The following is a 19,936-nucleotide window of genomic DNA, read 5'->3' as shown; positions in this document are numbered from 1 at the left end:
CTTTTTCCTTCCTCCGCAACGTCTTCGTCCAATTGTTCCCTTCCTTTTTTCTCGCCTCTTTACGTTCGTCCAAGATCTTGCTTCTGCCCAAAGATTCTCATACGTATTCTACTTTACGAGTTCGATAACGATACGTTATTTAAACAATCATACCTCGAACATTTTATAAGAATAACCGCCAAAGTATACGTTCGCTATTCGAAGGAGAAGAAAACGATGTTTTCGTCGAATCGAAAAAGGATTTCTCGATAGATAGCTTCTTTGGGATTTCGTTGGCCCCAAAAGCCTGCCGTCTTATACTTTGTTCGTATCATTCGCAGCTTCCACTTCTATCTTCTTTTTCTCGCATCGTTCCTGTCGCGTGATTCTACTTCCTTGGTTCTACAGATTCTCGTCCCATCTACTATCTGTCGGGCGGTACGTTCGCGCAGCTCTTTTTGTTACACCCGTTTTCCCAGGTATCCCTGATTTACAGCTCATTTTCGTCGGCCGAAAGCTGTGCCGTTCTCACCCCTGAATCAACTTTGCGCCCTTCACAAATCACCGTCGGCCCATTATGTCGCTCTCTTTCCTGCTTTCTTCTTCTTTCCGTCTGTCCCTGTTTCTTGGCAGGGGACGCGCTCCCAGCTCTCTCGGTCGGGAGTTTGTTCGAGCCAACGGCCGGCGGGGTGTAACAGCGCGCTTCAGCGACGCGGCAAATTTTTGAGGATGGAACTTGCGTCGCGCGTCATTTCAGTCATCTCGAGTCCTTAGCGATCTGGAAACGGAGAGTCGCTTTGAAAATTTGCCAGAAGAACGAGACCTGTTCCTATCGACCGACGAGATATTTCGAAAATAGTATCTGCATTGGTTTGATCGAATATGATCGAACAGTAAAATTAGGATGTCGTAAATATATTTTTATGTTCCCGTGACCACAAATATTTATTGTTATTATAATTGTATCGCATTATATACAACATACGATACATAGCATACGATATATTTTAAACTTAAACTAAAAAATTAAGGGGCGTCGGAATTTCAAGAAACTCCTTGGCAAAATTTCAAACTGACGGAATTTGACCAAACAGAAAACCGGTGTAGTCGAATTTCGTTTGAAAAGAATTAATACCCGGTCGAGTTTATCTTAAACCAATTCGATGGAATTACGGCTTGCTGGACGTTATTGCTCTTCCTCGTTGCTCCTTCCCAATCCGGTTCCGACGTAATAAATCGTCGTCTTGGGATCACCATCGTAATTATCCTTTAATACCAATTCATAAGAGCGCCGACCATTTTCAAACCCCCGCACGTAACTCTAGGAGAAGTACAAGGATGTACTTACTTACTTAGATTCTAGCGCAACCAGCCGTCGCTGTGTGCGAGTTTGTCCTAACAAACACATATACACATACACGCCAACTCTTCTCTCCAGAGACCGATATACGTGTATCGTTTTTCACGATAAGAGGCTACCAAGTACCACGTCGAAAGAACGTCTTGATTCTCGCCAAATTTTCTTTTTCCCACCCTTTGCCACCTTTTGTCCCTTCGCCTCCTATCTTACCCTCCTTATCATTGTTTTTTGTCTTTGTCCGTCTTCCTTTGTTCTCGTCACTTCCTTCATTTTTTCATTTCTTCCCCGAGACATTTGTTTAGTAAATTTTGTCGGATTTTCAATGGCTAGTTGAAAAAAAAAAATATATTATTTATATCTATATGATTCGTTGAAAACGTCGTCAACTCTGGAATCCAACTTTCTCTAGATCTTTATTTGCGATACGTAACATTTTTTCTTATCTATATAAAAAATAACTTTTATCTAGATAAAAAAATAACAACGATATTTGGTTGAATGGAACTGGAGCATCGTATTTCCTTTTTTCATTTTTCTTCGCTTCTCCCTTCGAGTTTAGCTCCTTCGCGGCGATTTTTATTTCCGGCCAACTAATCAGCCAAGAAGAACGCGGCCTGATTACCGAAGCGGACTTAACGGGCCTGGAAACGCTGGATTCGAGACAGCAACAACTGGCTGAAGCAGCAATCGGGGAGCCCGGTAATTCCAGCTACCTTTCGAAACACGGAGAAAAGGAGAATCGAATCGGGGCTCGCCCCGTGGCATTTCTGATGTGGCCATCGGGTGCAGGCCATGAATCTTTCATGTGTCAATCGCTATCCATCCTCCTTCTTCTTCCTCTTACTCCTTTATTGGACCGATTGTTCGTCTCGTCTTTTTTCATGAAATCCTAGGGAGTCGATGTTGCTGCGAGTTATCGGTCAGCAGAATCTGTCAATCGACGGGTTAACGTATTCTGGTTGATTGTACCGCCATTGCCACCAAATAACGCCGATAGCATCGCACGGTCCATCTTACTCCACTGTTTCTCACTCTCGTTTCGTAAATCAGGATTCCAGCGATGTATGACATCGAGAACAAGGATTGCTTTCCAGTGAATTGGAATTCATGCCGGTTATTAGAATGAATATTTTTCACCAATTTGTAGATTCGTTATTTTTTGCTAGTGCGAGAGATCGTCGAAAAGATTAGAAGAAAGGAAGCATGGAATTTTGAAGGATTGGAAAAATCGATTGTGCGATACATTGGCGATATCGGGTTCCTAGAATTCGTATCCAAACAGAGAAATAATTAAATCGAAGCTGTGAAAGTTTGAAAAAGTTTGTCCAATCAACGAATCTTTGAGAAACTCGAAAGTTTATACGGTTAATAAAAATTTATTTAAAAATGTATAAAGAGAAAGACAACAGCAGTTAAAAACGTATTCAAACGGCTATCGACGGTCGAGATACGGTAGAAACAGTGAAAACATTTTCAATCGTTGTAATTCGTTTAATTGCATCGAAAGTTATATATGGGCCATGTTTTCGAGCTTCGATCACTAAAAATCGATAAAAGTGGATCTTGAAATTTGATAGAAATCGGACCCGTGTGAAATCAGAAGCCAAAAATCAGTGGAATTCTAGTGAAAAACATTCGAACGCTTCAAGCAAATTCTCGAAGCTTCATATCGTTTTTAGTCTATGGCGTTTTCAAAAGAACTCGCTTTTTCACCTTTTTCACTAATCTACGACAAATTTATTTTGTCTGTTCTTTTTTTGTTACAAAGAATTAAAAACTAGAGCGAACAAATTAAAAAGAAAAAGTTAATAAACGATCGATCGAGTGAACGATCGATTGTTCAAGAAAAGCGTTAAAATTTTAATTCGATTGGCATGTTATAGATCCGTCGAATTCTCTGTCAGATTCAGATTGTAAATTCTAAACTCTGTGAAAAATATATCCAACAGAAGCTTACGGGATAGTTTCCTTTACAACATTTACTTCATTTCAAATCAACGTAGGTCTTATCAATTGCACTTTTCTAATTTACGACATTAAGAGAATGGATTTTTAATTGCCGTCGTTCGTTCAATGTCATTGTGGCCCATTCTTGCGCGCTGAGGTAACTCGCAGCTGTTCACAAAACGACATTAAACCGTATTAACTTTCGTCGAGGTCGAGGGAATTCAGTTAACGTAATCGCGTTCATTATCCCTGGCATTCATAGGATACTTGTCGCGATCTGGGTCGGCCGGTTACAGACGGTGAACCGGCAGTCACGCAGGAATTTCATATAGTATATCGCTGGTATATTAAGCTTGCATCGTTTACGTTCAAAAACGACGAAGCAGGTGTTAATAAATCCGTTTAATCCGGCTCGATCGTAAGATAGTAAATTATCATCGTGTTTCTGATGTACGATCGGTCAGTCGAATCGAAAGAGACACGGAGAACAGACAGAGACAGAGACAGAGAGAAAGGGAGGGGAGGGTTAGTGGAACAGAAAGCAGGCTCGATTATCGGAAAACGGTCCATCACGCTTGCTGTTGGTGACCCACGCGAATCGTCTGGCCTTCGTCTCGACGCTGAGTTTCCTTTCTCTTGTGCAAGTGTTCCCCTTCCTTTTCCCGTCTTCCGTGTTACTTTTCAAAGTCGACAAAAACTTCGTGTTATTGGTCGTTTGATCTGGTTCCGGAGATCGTAGAGCCACGCGCACCACAAAAGCGAATCGTCCGTATTACTCGTTACCTATCTCTATCTCGACCAAAGATATCCTGAAACCAGATCCCTCTTTACGTTATCACGCACCAACTCCTTTTGCTCTCATCAGGGCCATAATTATCCTTCAAATTCGCACATCCACGATCCGCTATCGTTGCCGAGGCGAGAAGGTAATAAGGATCCGTATCCATCGACAACACAGTCTAATCGTAATTCCAGGGAGGCCACGGGACCGGGGTCGACTCTAAATCCGATTCGAATTCGCAGGAAGGGCGCGCTTGGCCGGTTAACCCGGTAGAAGGGGGCAGAAATGAAGCAGGCGGTGGATCCTCGGCCCCAGGGCTCATCGTTCATTCATGGGGCATTTACTCGGTATCCCCGTAAAGCCAAGCTCGAGCAGACTCGCTCTCCTCCTTCGGGCAACCCCTTGTGCCTCCTTACATCATTCTCTTGTCCTCCGGAATGGATCGGGATCAGGCGGATATAATATCTTCCTGAAGGATTCATTTTCGAGCACAGCTGACCACCGGCAGCCCGTGTCCTCGGCATTTTCGAGTCGCAATTCGTCTTTCGTGAAACATTGTTCCCGGCCTTGCTTCGCCTGGCTACTTCGGCAACTATTCATTCCGCCCGATGCGCACCTCGTAATTGCTTCGTCGTTTGTCTTTATCACTGCAACGTGTCTCGCGTGTGCATCGCTTCAGGCTCACTGCACACCAGCGACGCGTCGCTATTGCAATTTTATACCTGGTGGCGCTGCCCGATTTCGATTTGCTCGACTTTTACCGCGCTGTCTCGAAAGGCTTAGGTTAGCTCTAGGTCGACGGTGTTTTTAGGTTTTACGGTGCGGACAAGAGTGTTTGCTACTTTTAACTTTTGCACTTGAACATTTCATTTATTTCGAACACATATGGATAGCTTTGGTAGAAAACTCAAAACAAGATAACGAAATTTTGTTTATCACTGTGTATACGTCTTATCTACCATTTGCACTTTCCATTTGGCGGAATACGTCGTTTCTCGATATTCGTGTTCGTCAAAGCCTCGTTAAAGTACTCGAGGTGAATGGGTTGCTCGAAAGAATCGCAATGGTTCTGGAAGTTTGGAAGAAAGATTAAATTAGTATCGTAGCTAGCTGGCTCTTCGCAGGAAACTCTGTTCTTGACGCGGACCTCCGAATTACCCTGCTTCGTGTTACTTTGTTCGCGGTGAAAAAGGCAAATCTTCGAGAAGTTTGTATCTCTCGATCGTTTCGCAGATCGATAAATTTGTTTGTGCAGTATAGTCGGTTGCAGAATTTCGAATCGGCTAAGCAGCGTCGCGATTTTAGAATGCGTATCGAGTGCATAACGTTGGATTAAGTGGTCGATTAGATATTTGCAAATGTAATTAAACGTCACGAACGAAGTCAGTCAGATCTTTCTGGAATTATTGGTATCACTAGCAAGGAAGATGACAAAATCGATTTCAAACATAGATTTAATTATCCGTTCCGTCGGTCTTCGTACGAAGGAATCTGGCTCCGACGTTCAATTCGAAAAGAAAAAGATTTATTCGTAGCTTAAGTTGCTCAATTACTACGGTAATTGGCAAGATCCAAGTTCGCGTTTAGGTTCGGTAATTCGATCAACCGACTTTCACCAAGTCTTACAGTTTCATTCGAGCAATCTACGCTAATCTTTCCTGAATATCCGACTCGGTCAGGCAAATTTGTCTAGCCGGTCTAACGAGTCGAGTAATTGGCCGAACATTCTAATCTCCAGATGCTTAATTAACCTATCGACTTTGTTTTCCTGAAATACGAAAAAAGAGCAAGATACTATCGTTACGAATTCTAAATATTTTCTAAATTGCCACAAGACCGTAAAGTCTACACTTTCACAGTTTACGTTAAACTTCCAATAGTGACTCTTCGGCGCTTTTACGAATAATATCCCTATTTCAGCGATAACATCCAAATTCCACTACATTAACGCGTTAACTGCAAGATATCGAAATGACGCGAAGAAATAGAAGCAAAGGATCGATCTTTCGCGGTATTAGTTTGAATGGAGACCGACAGAAGGCTTTGCAGTCAACGTCGTTTATCACTGCTGTCATACGTGAGAAGGTCTGAAGGAAGCGCTGGTAGGAAGAGACACCGTTCGGTAATTGGCCACTCTTTCTATCGCGGGCACCGTTGCTATCGAGCGAAACGCTCAGAGACCATCGAAGTAGCAACTAAATCTTTGTGACTCCATTATTGGATCCTCATACCTCGAAAGTGGGATGGTGGCGATGGAGATGGCGGCGGTGCTGCGGCGGTGCGGCGGCAGTGCGGCGACGGAGGTGCAGTGGCGGGTAGCACCGCGATATGAAATCCGGGGGAGTAGAACCCCCTCTTGTGTCTGTGGAGGCACGCGCGTTCACGAGCACGAGCACGAGCATCGTCGTGCGGTGAAACGGCACCCGGATCGAAAGTTATTACAAATTCCAATCATAAAGGCCAATCGATAAGCCACGAAGCTTCAAAGAAAATTATAAGTTGAGCATCATGGATCCAGGGGATAGGGGTGGGTTGGTTTGGATAGGGGATGAGGGTAGTTGGAGGCTAGGGTGAGTCGATCGAGGAGAGAGGCAAAGGGGGCAGCCAGGTCGTAAAGCCATGAAAGCGCCTCCAACAAGGCGGCATTGCAGCCAGCTTTTAAAGTTAATAAATTCGTCGGCTTGCTCTACTCTTCCAACGGTTTTCCCTTCCGCTCTAGCCGCGTCTCTTTTCTTCTTCGTCGCATCGCCGTTCTTCCGTTTCGTTCTAGCTCGTCCCACCCCCCACCCCCCTCTGTCCTTCGTTTTGTTGGCCTCGCTTACTTTCTGCTTTTTTTCCTTTCTTCTATCAATGATGGAGATTTAAACTTAGTTTGAGCGGCAGAACGAGGTAAACGGATTTAATAATATCCCGTATCAATAATAAATCGGATCTATATTTAGGTGTATCGCGGGGAGTTCCTCGGTCCTTTATGGCGCGTGCCACTGGCCGGTGGATTCCGGAAAGTTAGCCTCGGGCACGGCGTCCACGATTTCTTGCATTTTGCGATTTAGAACCTGATCGAGTATATTCATAAGACGGCGATAAAAATTTTGTACGCAGCGAAGGAACAAAACTGCACCGACACGAATCAGCTTTTCCTGCAAAATCCTCTGTGTAAATTTCTAAAAAATTGTCTGAAATATTTATACTTTAAAAATCGTTTTTAATTAACCGATAAGAAAATTTGATATATAGGTTGCTTTATTTTAACGCGATTAATATTATGAAAGATACATCGATATTTATTTAATCGATTACCGCAGTACACATTTTTAATATTCACCGAGATCGGATGCGTGAACATTGAATTGATTAAAAAGGATTATTTTAAATGAAATGCAAATACCAGGCCTTAACACGATGGTTTTAATTTCGATAAAATTCATATTATGTTTGTTAGAAATCTTTCGTAAAAGTAGTACTTTGTTTAAACGAATTTCCTGTAAGTATTAATCATGCGTGTACGAGTACAAATAATATCACGACCCGTTGGTTTTGTTCGTTCTCGCTTCAAATGTTTCACGCATGATTTAAATCACGCTACAAAAATTTTAAACGGAAAAGACACGTAAGATGTTAATTCGCAATAATTGGATTCAACGATCAGAAATCTAGCGATTATAGAATTTTCTACAGCACTCGTGGTCGTTCCATCGAACGCGCGAGAAACAAAGGATCCGCGACGAATTCGGTGGCCCAAATTTCGCACAAAGCACGACTGGCCTGTCGACGGTTCTTCCTGTTTCTTTGACTATTCGTCGTCCATTTGTCACGTAGTGTCCATTTGTGCGCTAAGGCGGGCCGGATGTAACAATTTGCGTCGCGACTTTGATCTTCTCGCGTCATTTTCACGGATCCACCCGCATAGTCCAACAAATTCTCGGCTAACAAAGCGCATCCATATTCCACCCGGAAGGACCATCGGGTGACCGGGCTTTGTTATACGATTATTGCTCTAATACCCAGGTGGATCTACCCTTGGTAATCGTGTCGAGCCTTGGTTCACCCCTTCTCGCTTGTACCAGCTTCTACTAAATCGTAGAACGCGCTTCGCGTTTGTGAATGTGTTTCTAATGAAATATTTTAATCCTCGAGTCAAAGCCCAATGCGTAATAGGTATGCGTTACGACAAGGTTAAGGAATATTTCTATCGAGCAATTGTAAATACGTTTCCGCTGAAAATCCGATGATTTTTATTAATACGTCCTCTTTCCATCGTTTTCGGGCCGTTCCTTGAGAACAAGAGATATTTTTGTTATCAGCAGATGAACTGTACCTTTGCTTATGCATTTCCTTTTATTCTATCCGTTCTACTTTCTTTTTTTTTCCTTATTCTTCTATACATATCGTCGCTTGAAATTACCGTAATAAATTTAAAGCACAGTTTGGCCCGCAGCTGTTAGAGATCAGAAAATTTATTTTTCGTTTGTCGGGCAAGTATTTGCATTTTCCGTGATGTAGAATTAACGAACTACCGGCTTTGTATGTGGTTGGTTCGTTTGCTGCCGGAAAATTGCATTTTGTTGCGTATTGCACAGTGCACGGCGCAAATTGTCGAATTTGGCTTGTAGAAACCGCGCTGTTCTGTTGGGTTAATAAGTATGTATAATGTTACGTGCAAGACAGTGAGCAAGTGGAACGTTTGGCACAAAGATGGGAAAATCGGATGTTCATTGAGGTATAAAGTAGCTTTGGGCGTTAATTCCTCGAAATAGCACGAAAGGCGGAAATCAGAGGTCCTTGCACAATCGAATCGCAACTATTAGCGAAATTTATAAGTCGAAAGTTACAAATTATATGCAACGAGAGCGGTAAAGAGTTATTGAAAAATTATTTGAAAGAAGATGTATCTTACCCTCTACTAGATACATATTACCGAGACAATATTCGTTTCATTAATGTGATCTTTAAAAAAATAGATTTATCTTTTCAATATGATTTCGTCTAAATTCGATTTAATAAGTAAACCTGAAGCTTTTACGCGAGCTAAAATTATTTAAAAAAATATATATTTTTTTGTATCACAATTTTACGATAGTTCGAGGAACATTCAGTTTTGATGCTATAATTGTCAGAGTAGATCTTCGTGTGACTACGTTCATGTACACACCATAGAATGATTGATATTTCGAAATTTCAACGTGTCGATAACTAATGGATGACTCCGAAATGGATATGTCTTGTTACAGATTAGCTGTGTTCGCGTTTCACTCCGAATAGTGCCATGTGATTTACAATCCAACGTCCTCTAATAATTTATATGCCGAAAACTGAGTAACTCCGAACCTAGAAAGAGACATTTTCAATATAATATAACATCGATAACTCGTGTATATTTTTTACGCGTCCCATGCTCTTTAATACTAAGAACAATATCATAATTCCATGCTACAAGTATCGAGGAAAATTCCACTCGCGCGCAATTTTTCATCGTCATAAAGATAAAAAATTACAGGATTCCACTGTAGAAACGGACGATAGGGGAAGATATTCCCTAATTTCGAAACACGCAGAGAAAAATCCAACCTTTGGTAAACTCTATTCCCGTTGGTTTCGGTTCCATTGACTATATCACGGGGCATATTTTTTAATAATTCGAAAAGAAGATCGGCAAGGAGCGATCGCGACCGTATTACATCAAACGTATCCGACGGGAAACGAGCACGAATGTCAAAGTTTAATCGTAAGGAAGCACCGTGAGTCGTATAACGTGTGTAGGCGTTGGACAGCGGCGCAAAGAAATACGTATCATCCGGGTTATATTTCAATCAGACGTAGTGGCGCTTTATACGGCCGCTTCTTATCCGCCGAGAGACCACGGATGGATAACTGATAGGGGAACGAAACGCTGCGGACGATATTTTATGGAGTTCCCTCGGTTTTTATTGCGGCAGACTTTTAGGACATCTCTTAAGGGAGTCCGGTTTGTAGTTACGCGGAATATCCCGGAGACACGGGGTGTTCCTTCTTCGAGACATATCGAGCACCGAATGTGCCGGTGCGGTTGCACGCGATCCGTTGAAAAATTCAATGGGTACTGCCGCGAGGAAAGTTGCCTTTAAACGTGTCGCTGCGCTACTCGGAAAATAATTATCCTTGCTGGGTTTTATGGTGGCGGGAATTTTATGGCATTGATTTTTCCTGGAACTGCAGTCGAAATTCGCCAGAGAGATAGACCAGGCTCGGAGAAATTTTATTCGAAATACGGATAAAAAGTAATCGCTTGAAATAGCGAGTCATACTTCAAATACTTTATTTATCTTTTATCGCAGAGGTATAACATAGGAAAAGTAACTTTATTTTGCGTTAGCATCGAATGTCCGTACATTCGACAAAAGTAGTATAAGCTACCATCCACGATGGTGAACACGAAAGATCCAATTACGAAGGAAACGTAACTCACGAAAAACAGATCTTGCAGAGACCAGAAACCTTTCCTGCCAAGAAAATCCTCGAAACTACATGAATACCGTAAATCGACTCAAAATCTACCTTCTACGAAGCAAAACCTAATTCCGATCGAGCACAGAGAAACGAAAAAGTTGAAAAAGAGAAGACAAGAGCGTTCGTAAGAAAAGCAACAACTGCGAATAAAACGAACGAAATAAACTAGAAAAGAAAGAGGAGAAGAGAAAAGGAGAGGAATCTGCGAAGAAGTAAATGGAGATAACGGGAGGAAATGCTGGAAGGAACGAAACGACGCTGCGGAGGGGGTGAAGAAGTTGAACAGTTCCGCTGATGCATTAACCGCAGCCGGCGTAACGAGTATTATCCGGGACGGCCGGTCGTTCGCGAACTTTGAATCAGATTTTAATTAAACGAAATTGCGGAATGATATTTCACGGTCAGTTACGCGGTCTAAGGTTCGCTAGCGCGCGCGCACGGTAGCAGAGGACGATGAGAGTACAAGCTAGCACCGCGGCCTACGGCGAGACCCAGCCACAGTCAGGTGTGTCTGAGGAACGAAATTAAGTTTGATTCCGTTTTCTTCGTTGGCAGCTGCTAGCAACGAAATCGTTCGACCGCCGTAACTTCGGAGGTAACCGTAGAGACCCGCCACCGAAAACGCCGGGAAACTTGCGAGCCGATTTCAAACGCGAGATTACGTGATATTTCATTGGCCGGCTGCTCCGAGGTAATTGAATCTCCAACTACGCTGGGTAGCGCTGCGCTGAATAAATACCGGTAAAATACGCGAAACGATACTGTAATAATAATACACGATACCGTGCTTGCGAGAAGATTTACCACATTTATATTAGATCAACTCATAAATTTATGTCGATTATTACGTAGGGATCGAAAGTAAACATTTTTCTTTGCATCTTTTTGAATTTTATTTAGTAATTGACGATCGATCTCGCTGACGATGTAACGCTTCTTACTTAGTACTTCTTTTTCTTGCCTAGTTTTTGAAACTAGTAAAATGAAACGTACGAGCAGAAGGTAAAATATCTTTTCTGGAAATTCGTTGAGTTGCGTCGATTTCGGAATTGGTCGTTGGGATGGAGAAAGCATACATATATGCATGTGTTTTGCTGGCTAGTATCGCAAGTCGAGCGAGTCGGCATGGTAGGTGGAATTTTAATAACTTTCCAGGAAAGCTGCTCTAGTTTCTTTCTGGTTATCCCGAGCTGCCAATTTACATATGTTCTTTTCTTCGGACTGGGTTTCCCCGTTTTCGTGCTTCGTAGCACTTTAAAATACGTTCCGCGAGATACGTTTGGATAATTGAATGATTACATCTCGTAGCGTAGAACGGTCGCATTTGTTAAGTAACACCGTTGATAAATCAAGCACGGTGCATATTATTTAAATATTCCCCCTAAACCCATTTCTTTTGCTCTTTATCTTTCGAGGTGTTAACTCGCCTACGTATTTTTCCCGCTGCTATCTGTTTTACGACATCTTTTCGCCCTCACGTTCTATATAATGCGCCGAAAATTATTTGAGCGTCCATGAATGTCTTTAGAGAACTAGACGTGACAATATGTTCTTGCCAATTTCTTTATCGTATATATAGTTTTGTGAAACACAACGTAATCAATTTTTATTTAGCTTCCTTTCTCGTAACGCAACGAAACTTATACCGACGAACGATCGATAACCGAGGATAAGACAGCGAAATAAAAATGAAAGATCTTAGGAAAGAAGTAAAGAACTCGCTTTCTGGTGAGTTGATGCTACACGATTATTCGATTTTAATAGAACGAAGTCAATAATGTTTTACGAGAAATCCCGTTGCGTCGAGGCAGACGAAAGCGCAGGGAAGCGTAGAGCGGGCAAACAGGTGTTTCGGCGGCATTATTAAGTTTGATTCACTGTGTTTCCCTTGCAGCTGCGGCGTTGAGGCGTGCTCTGGCCATAATTTCCATTGTAACTTCTCGCTTCGAGTTTCCTCGAAAACTTTGAATCGCATCCGTGAAATGATATTATGGAATATTACGCGAACGATTGGACTGTTGAATCGTTATCTCCTTTGCCGGTGGATGTTCGATTCGTTCCACCATCTTTGTATATCTTGTCGATAAATCGTCACGGTATTTCCTTTCACGTTTCGAGTACCAACTCTATTGCCAAGACGACGCGAATATCTCTTTACCTTTAGCTATCGTATCTTTTTCTTGCTGTACTCTGTCCTATTTTTATCGTACGACGCTATTCTTTTATATAATTAATCAAAGAAAATCGTAGAATATAAATGATCGGCGGCGATGTGTAATTATCGACAAGTGGACACGGAACGGGAAACAACTGTTCGAAAAGGGAGAAGAAAAGCGAAGGAAGAAAGAAAAAGAAAAGCAAAGTAAAGAAAGAGGTTGAAAGAGAAGGAGACGTAAGAGAAAGAAAGGAGAAGGATACGGTTTTACGAGACTAAGTATGTTTTATTCATGCCGCGTACCGAGTCCCACCCGTTTCACTAAACGCGCACACCGTCAACGTCGTATCAAACTTCAACTATAAGCCCGGCTGAACTCGAGTTTTCCGAAATGCGCCGGGCATGTGAAACTAAGGGGTTCCAGACCCCTTAGCGGGTGGCCTCTGACCTCTTGGCGCGTATCTTTCTCACGTTTTGCCTGCTTCGAGTGTCTTACGAGGTTGCAGTCGCGCTTCGTTCCACTTGTCCCTCGTCCCAACCATTTCTTTCGTATTTCGTCTTTATTTGCATTATCCGTGTTACCCGGACTCACGGGGGATCCCGCGTCATTTTGTCTCGTAACCGAATTTAACGCCTACCCGGCAACTCGTTCCACTGCTTCGGTTTTCTTCCTTCGATTTTATGACGGACCTGGAAGGTTCGCTCGTCGGACGAGCGATTCCTCGTCGGTTCTCGCTAGTTCTTTATGCCTCTCCTAGGGACTAGGGTAACGTCTCCACAATGAGAAAAGATATTTGGTAGGTTTTTCGAGGATTTAGACGCGAGGCCACCTATATACTCGGCTGATACGACTGCCACCTTACATATTTCTTATTTGCGGTGTGTTTCGTTTTGTAGGGTTTCGGGTTTTACGGTATGGGCTGTAGGATTTTAACGTTAGTTTGATAGAATAATTTATTCAGACGGTTCGACAATTTACAGTTGGATAATTTATGGAAAGATAAACGGAATATTTATTGATACGATCCTTTATAATCGTCTGAAATTCGTAATCATCGGTTTCGCGTTAAGTTTCTATTTCCATTTATGAGATCTTTTGACACTCGGCATATGCAAAGTCGCGAATCCCGAATGAATTCTAACGCGAGCAATTCCCGAAATGGAATTACGCGTCTAAATGACCGGACACGAGATCTAGAGAACACGCTCGTGTACCAGGAGCTATGGTATTTCCAGGAGCGAACGACGTCGATGTTATCTGCAAATAGTCACGTCTTTATCTAACATTTATGGCACGAGCACGGAAACGAGGCTTTAGCGTTTCCATCTCGGCGCTCGATAAAGGAAAGATTGGTTGCTTTTCATTTAACATCGCGGGTTGTTAGTTCGCGCGCCAAGCTTCCTCGTCGATCATTGTTTTTTCATTGAAATATTTCATGCAACCTTGTTTGTAGTGTAAGTTTGCACATCGAGGAAAGTTGCGCGATAAAGTTCGCGACGAGGGTTTTTATTTTTCATTATTTTCTGTCCATGGGTATTGCCATAAGTAAGTTTTAAGTGAAAAGGAACGAAGAGAAATGTCGTAATATTCGTTGATATAGATTTAGAAAGTCGAGAAGTTTAAGAATGTGAAGACTTTCTTTGTTGAAAACTTCGAACTTTGTTCCGCGTAACTTGAGCGTAAAGACATTCTCGACTTTCGTCTTGTAAATGGACTAGATCAAATATGGGTACGTTGTTTCGAAAAGTGTTAGAAAGAGAATCGAGCACGTCTTAGATAATTTAGAAGAAGAGGAATACAAGTTTCAATGGAAACGAACCGTTCTTCTCGATTCCTTTGCGAATTCAAGATCTAAGAAACGCCGATTCTTCTCTTTGGAGGATGTATCCTGGCCGTTTATCAGCGCAGCTTTCCTTACTTTCCTAACGAGCGAGACGAGGTAACGATGATTTATACCTGCTGGACGTTACGAGGTGCGCTGGAGCTTAATATAATGTGCCGTTTGGGGATTTAAATAATTAGTATAATGAGGTGAGCGAGGGTACCTAAACCGACGACACCTCGCGCGTCTCGTTCGAAGACGCAACGTGCTCGGGGAACGACAGGGACGAAAGAGAAAGAGCCGGAGAGCGTGGGATAGAGTTAGAGGGGCTGAAGGGAGAAAGGGTGTTCCAATTTCAAACTCTGATGTCAAGGAGCAGAGAAAGGACCGAGGTAACCGTTACCGTACCTTTCTCGTATTACTAATTAATTATTTGCGGGCTTATGCCGTGCTTGTAACCGAATTTACATTACCCCATCTAAGACTTTCGTGCTTGCTTCTACAACTACTCATACACGTATAACTTCTTAATGAACGTAGGCGGTGAGTATAAAAAACTGTTCGAGATACGATATCTCGATATATAATATTGTTAGGAATATTTGACAGACGCAGCGTACAAGGCTAACGAAGGCGAATTGCGACAGAGAATTAAGAAGGTGTCGTTTGTTCCCAAAAACGAGTATCCCAAGAATATTTTATATCGTATAAAGTTTCGGTCGTATAGAAATCGGTTGCCTGAGAAAATCTTATTTCGTAATATCTAAATTTCAGATTCCAGTCGACCTGATTATAGGATCAACGTTTCGTACAACGGTATCAAACATTCCCGTGCGAATTACGGTACGTTTGCCAAGGTGTTCGAAGCAAAGAACAGGAATAGAGCGGAGTCATCCCCCTTTCCTGTCAGAATATTCGGACTGTGTTCGTTAATTACTACGAAGTAACGTGGCGTGAGTAATAATAGTTTTGCGACTACGTGGATAGACTCGAAGGCAGGGAAGGGTAACAATAGCGGAGTTAATTAGCTAGCCTGTCATTCCGGGGTGAAATAGCTAAAAACTCGCCGACTATAAATCATTTCGAGCCGGCCTCGGCAAAAAAGTTACCAATTCGTGCGTTTCTCTGACTAACAAGCCACGGCGACCCCAGTTTAATTGACTGCCCGTTATTTCGCTCGCGTATCTTGCGTTAATAAAGCAAACGCACACGAGATTTCATTCCTTTCGAGTGATAACGATGATAGAAGAAAAAAGAAAAAAGAAAATGCTGCGAGGAACCGTTGAACGAGTATCGGCGATAGCCGACGATGAAAACGAATGAAAGGGAAAATATCGTACGACGCGTGGCTTTGAGAAATATTTTCCATCGGGAATTTATACAATTTTTTTTTCAAGTGGAGGATCGATGTATACGACGTTATTAGGCAAAATAAAAGTGTGGATAGTCTTCGCTAGTTTTGCCGCGGTAGATGAGAATAAAGTTTGCGGTAATTAACGTTTTGGTAGATTTATTTCGGGTCTAATTAACTCTTTTACGTTTACCGTATTAATATCTCACTGCTAATTGAGCAATCTAGTAGCTTGCGATTGGATAAGTAAATTTGTTACATGTATTTTATTTTGCTTCAAAGTATTTTTATAATTTGTTCTATCTGTGTGAAAGATGAGTCGAAGAACGTAGCATAGTTAATAGGTTCTTTGTCGTTTCTCTACAAAAAACGTATCTCCAGAGCATTTCATTATCATTTTGTTGATGCAAATTCATAACTTTGAAAATACATGATTTAGAAACTAGACCTTGGTAGAAAATTATTTTACCTACTAAATGTTGCAGAAAGCACTTCATATATTTTATATATTTTGCCATAATACGCGCGTTCTATGTAATTTCGCGCTTCCAACTTTTCTATAAACGCGTAAAAATTCGCAGTCTAATTATCGAGTTTAATGCATCCTCGCGCAACGTTTATTCGCGCGCCTACGTTTTTACCCTCCATATTACAATAATTCCAATAATACTCGATAACTTCGTAGTTCCATCGATCATTCACTGACCGTGATACACCGGACCGTGCTTTTTACGCGCGGATAATCGAGTTTTCTAGTTCGTTTCACTCGAACAATCGTCATAGCGTACGCCACTTTCATCCGGCCAATTTGCATAATATCAACGTTTCGATAGTTGAATTTTACCGCAACTACGTGCTAGGTAAAAACGAATGTATCTTTCGAATCTTCGTTTCTTCCGATAGTCAGCTGTCGTATCGTTCACGTGGCGTTCCTTATCGAGCTTGTCTTGATACACATATGCCGAATGCGTGACTGCAGTCTATTTAATCGTATCCAGGACCGGGCTTACCGTAAATTAGATAAAATTGCCCATAAACTTATGCCTATCTACCTGCTTACGTTCAAGACACTCCTTCGTATCGTTTCGTGACGGTGAACGTAAAGCGGTAAATCGAATACAAATATTTCAATTATGACAACGATTTTCGATTTTCTTCTCTAGTGCGTTCCCGTCCCACTTGGTTCTTTGGTGAACGTCGTTTCACTATTTGAACGCGTCAAATATGCACAAAACAAAAGGAAAATTCATTTTGTTATATCAAATTGATAAGGTTATATCGTAGCTCTCTTATAGCTTAAGGTTTTCAATTTTTTGATACTTTGTTGATCATTTTTCGGAGTTACTTAAGTTTTCATAGGTGTTTAGATACTTATCAACAGAGATGTATCTACATGTGTTTGTTTTTTAATACGCAACGTTTTATAATATTGCAACTAATAAATTAATCAACACTTCTGCAGTTGTGTCGCGATTTCAAGTTTTCACTTCGACGTAACTCTTTCACCCCGAGTTCTCGCGGCTTTGTCATCTTTCTGGTCTATCGAATTTTGTTCCGAAAGTTACTCTCTCTCTCTCTCTCTCTCTCTCTCTGTTTTAGTTCACAGTTTAGTTCATTTTGTGATTAGTATTTTCACGCCAACAAAGTTTCTGCGGTATCTTCGATGATGTAGTATTGTTTAGGTTTCCTTAGATTTGACGAAGAAACCGAATTTTTGGGGTTGAGAAGAAATGACTGGTATTTGGTTTCTAATTTAATTATGGGTTTGCGTGAGAAAAATAAAGGAACCCAACCCCGGTTATGGGTGAAACAATACCGGAAGAATGTTGAAAAGTCAACTACACGTACGCTTCTCTTCAACAAAAGCCCAACATAAGCAGCTAACGAGACTGCAGAGCAAGCGGACTAAACCAGGCAGTCGGTAATATCGCGTGAGTCGGAAGTTCACCGGTCGACAAGCATGGCAAACGTGATTATTCGACGGTCCACGAGCCGAGATTTCAAATGAAGCCATTCACAGCCTAAAGTGGCTCATTCTCGGATTAATAACGTTTGCATATTACGCGATGATCTTAACGCTTGGCAGTTTCTCGCACGCGCCGCTACCGCTGCGCTCTGTCCAGAAGGGACAAGGGGATCCAGAGGCCCATTGAAAGCAACTCGGCCGAGGTTGGAACAGTCCCGTGGAAACGCGAAATGGCCAACACACTGGCTCTAACGTCAACCATGGCTGCCACCGCAGCCCTCTTCGCGTTCACACGCGCCAAGTCGATAGCCCTCCAGTTTAATAACGTTTGCCAGCCGTTCTCTTTCCTCCGCGTCAGTTTTCTGTGTTTGCTGGCATTTATGCGCCGTGCGTGTACACAGTTTCGAAGCGATTTTTCATGAAAACGCAGGCTGCTTTTTTAAATATTCATGGTATCGTCTGTGGTTTGGAAATCGTGCTAATTAAAATAGGGAAAAGTTGATTTTTACTTAATTCCGCCTTAGAACGCTCTTTGTTACATTGTTCAGAGTTTTCGTGACATCAATAAAGAAAGTTGTTGAACACACAGATAGGTAAACGGCCGTGTCTATATTTGGGTAACAATTCTAGCCTAAGTTTCCACCATCCGCGACGATGTCAGTGATCGGATCGCAATTGAATTAGTTGTTGTATCGTTGTTGCATCAACCTACGTAAATAGAAACCGTGTGTAATATGAAAAGCTAAGCTAGTGGGAGCGCAAGAAAAACGAAGCGAAACGTTTGGAGAGGGAGAGGGAGGCGCAGAGGACAGGGAGATAGCGTAGAAGGAGGGCTGTTTCGCATGGAACGCTAAGTACAAGGGCGAGGTATAAATGTTAGGGTACTCCCTTCTGGAGGTGGCGAACGCGTGTTATGTGCCTGACATTTAAATATCGTACTCGAGAACTTCAGGCTGGCCGTACTATCGATTGCAATTGCAGATAGGGCTGCTCGATCCCCTCTAGTTTTTGCCATTTACTCCGTCTGCCAACAACCCCAGTTTTCGACCTCGATTCCAGTGATAGTGTCTTGCCGTCGCTGACTGAAGTTTCCAGGCTTTTATCGAATGTAATTAGACTCGATCGGACCCTTCACGATTTCAAACGAATGTCAGAGATGAGACGTGTGTAACGTATTCGCGAGGAATGCAGTTTGAATCGAGTTGCTCGGTGATTAAGTACTTAAATGTGTAACGTTAATTTGAAACTGGTTTCTAGAGAGCGAATTATCGTTATAAAATATATTTAAACACGCCGTTCGGCAAACTATAATTTGCAATTCGCGTTAAAATGCTGCACGAACCCTTTGGATCTTGATCCCAATTACTTTAAGCAACGGCCATAACGGAGGCGTGGCAGAGCCTGAAAAGATTTCCAAACTGCGTTTGCCAGCGGTGAATCGCGTTTAATGGAATTATCCGTATCGTATCCTGAGTCGAAAGGTCTACGGGCGTGCGCGACTTCGTCGGATACGTTTCTCGATACGATATATACAGATTAAGCGACCCATCAATAAAACGTCCCTCGAAAGCGTAAGTAACTTTCGAAGTAGATTGCTTATCGCTCCTATCGTTAGAAGTTGCCCAGAGTCTCGGACTAACGCGATGGCCGAATGAAAATTAGACGGTTATCGTTGGATTTATTTAACTTGTTACTCGTATAAAGACCCATAAAATGACGATGATTAGTTCATTTTCTATGCATTGAGCACTTTTCACATGTAAATTCTTCGATTATGAAACACGTTGATATACGTTGGTTTACTATGAAAATGGCAGAACTGAGGAAAGCAAATTCGTCGGCAAATTGAATAGGAAAATAAACAGAAAGTCGAATGAGAAGTTTGAACTTGCAGATGAATCGCATTGAAAATAATATACGATAATTACAAGAAATCGCAGTAAATATTATTTTTCTCGTAGAAAATGACGACAATTTCCAGAAACGACATCGTCTCGACGATAATTCTTCCCAAGTGAATTGCTCACTCGTCGTACGCTATACTGGCAAAAGCAGCATTAATTAGAGCAGGCTGGCCGATGCACTATG

General features: G+C 42.1%; 1 protein-coding gene across 22 annotated transcripts in view; it reads left to right on the top strand.

The window, feature by feature from the left end:
* Positions 1-19,936, top strand: part of LOC138183667 (protein muscleblind) — a 401,637-nt gene that overhangs the window by 272,567 nt on the left and 109,134 nt on the right. The window contains exon 1 of one of the 22 annotated variants that reach the window (XM_069120938.1): positions 14,758-14,923. The exons of the other annotated variants lie outside the window; for them this stretch is intronic. Within the exon in view, the coding sequence (XP_068977039.1) occupies positions 14,897-14,923 (27 nt within the window). The 5' untranslated portion in view covers positions 14,758-14,896. Of the gene's footprint in view, positions 1-14,757; positions 14,924-19,936 lie in introns of those variants that run through there. 22 annotated transcript variants of the gene reach the window in all.

This window comes from Bombus flavifrons, chromosome 9, assembly GCF_040668555.2.
Source record: "Bombus flavifrons isolate JBK064 chromosome 9, iyBomFlav1_principal, whole genome shotgun sequence".
Taxonomy (NCBI): domain Eukaryota; kingdom Metazoa; phylum Arthropoda; class Insecta; order Hymenoptera; family Apidae; genus Bombus; species Bombus flavifrons.
Note: the sequence above shows the minus strand (reverse complement) of the source record. Positions and strands in the feature narration are given on the sequence as shown.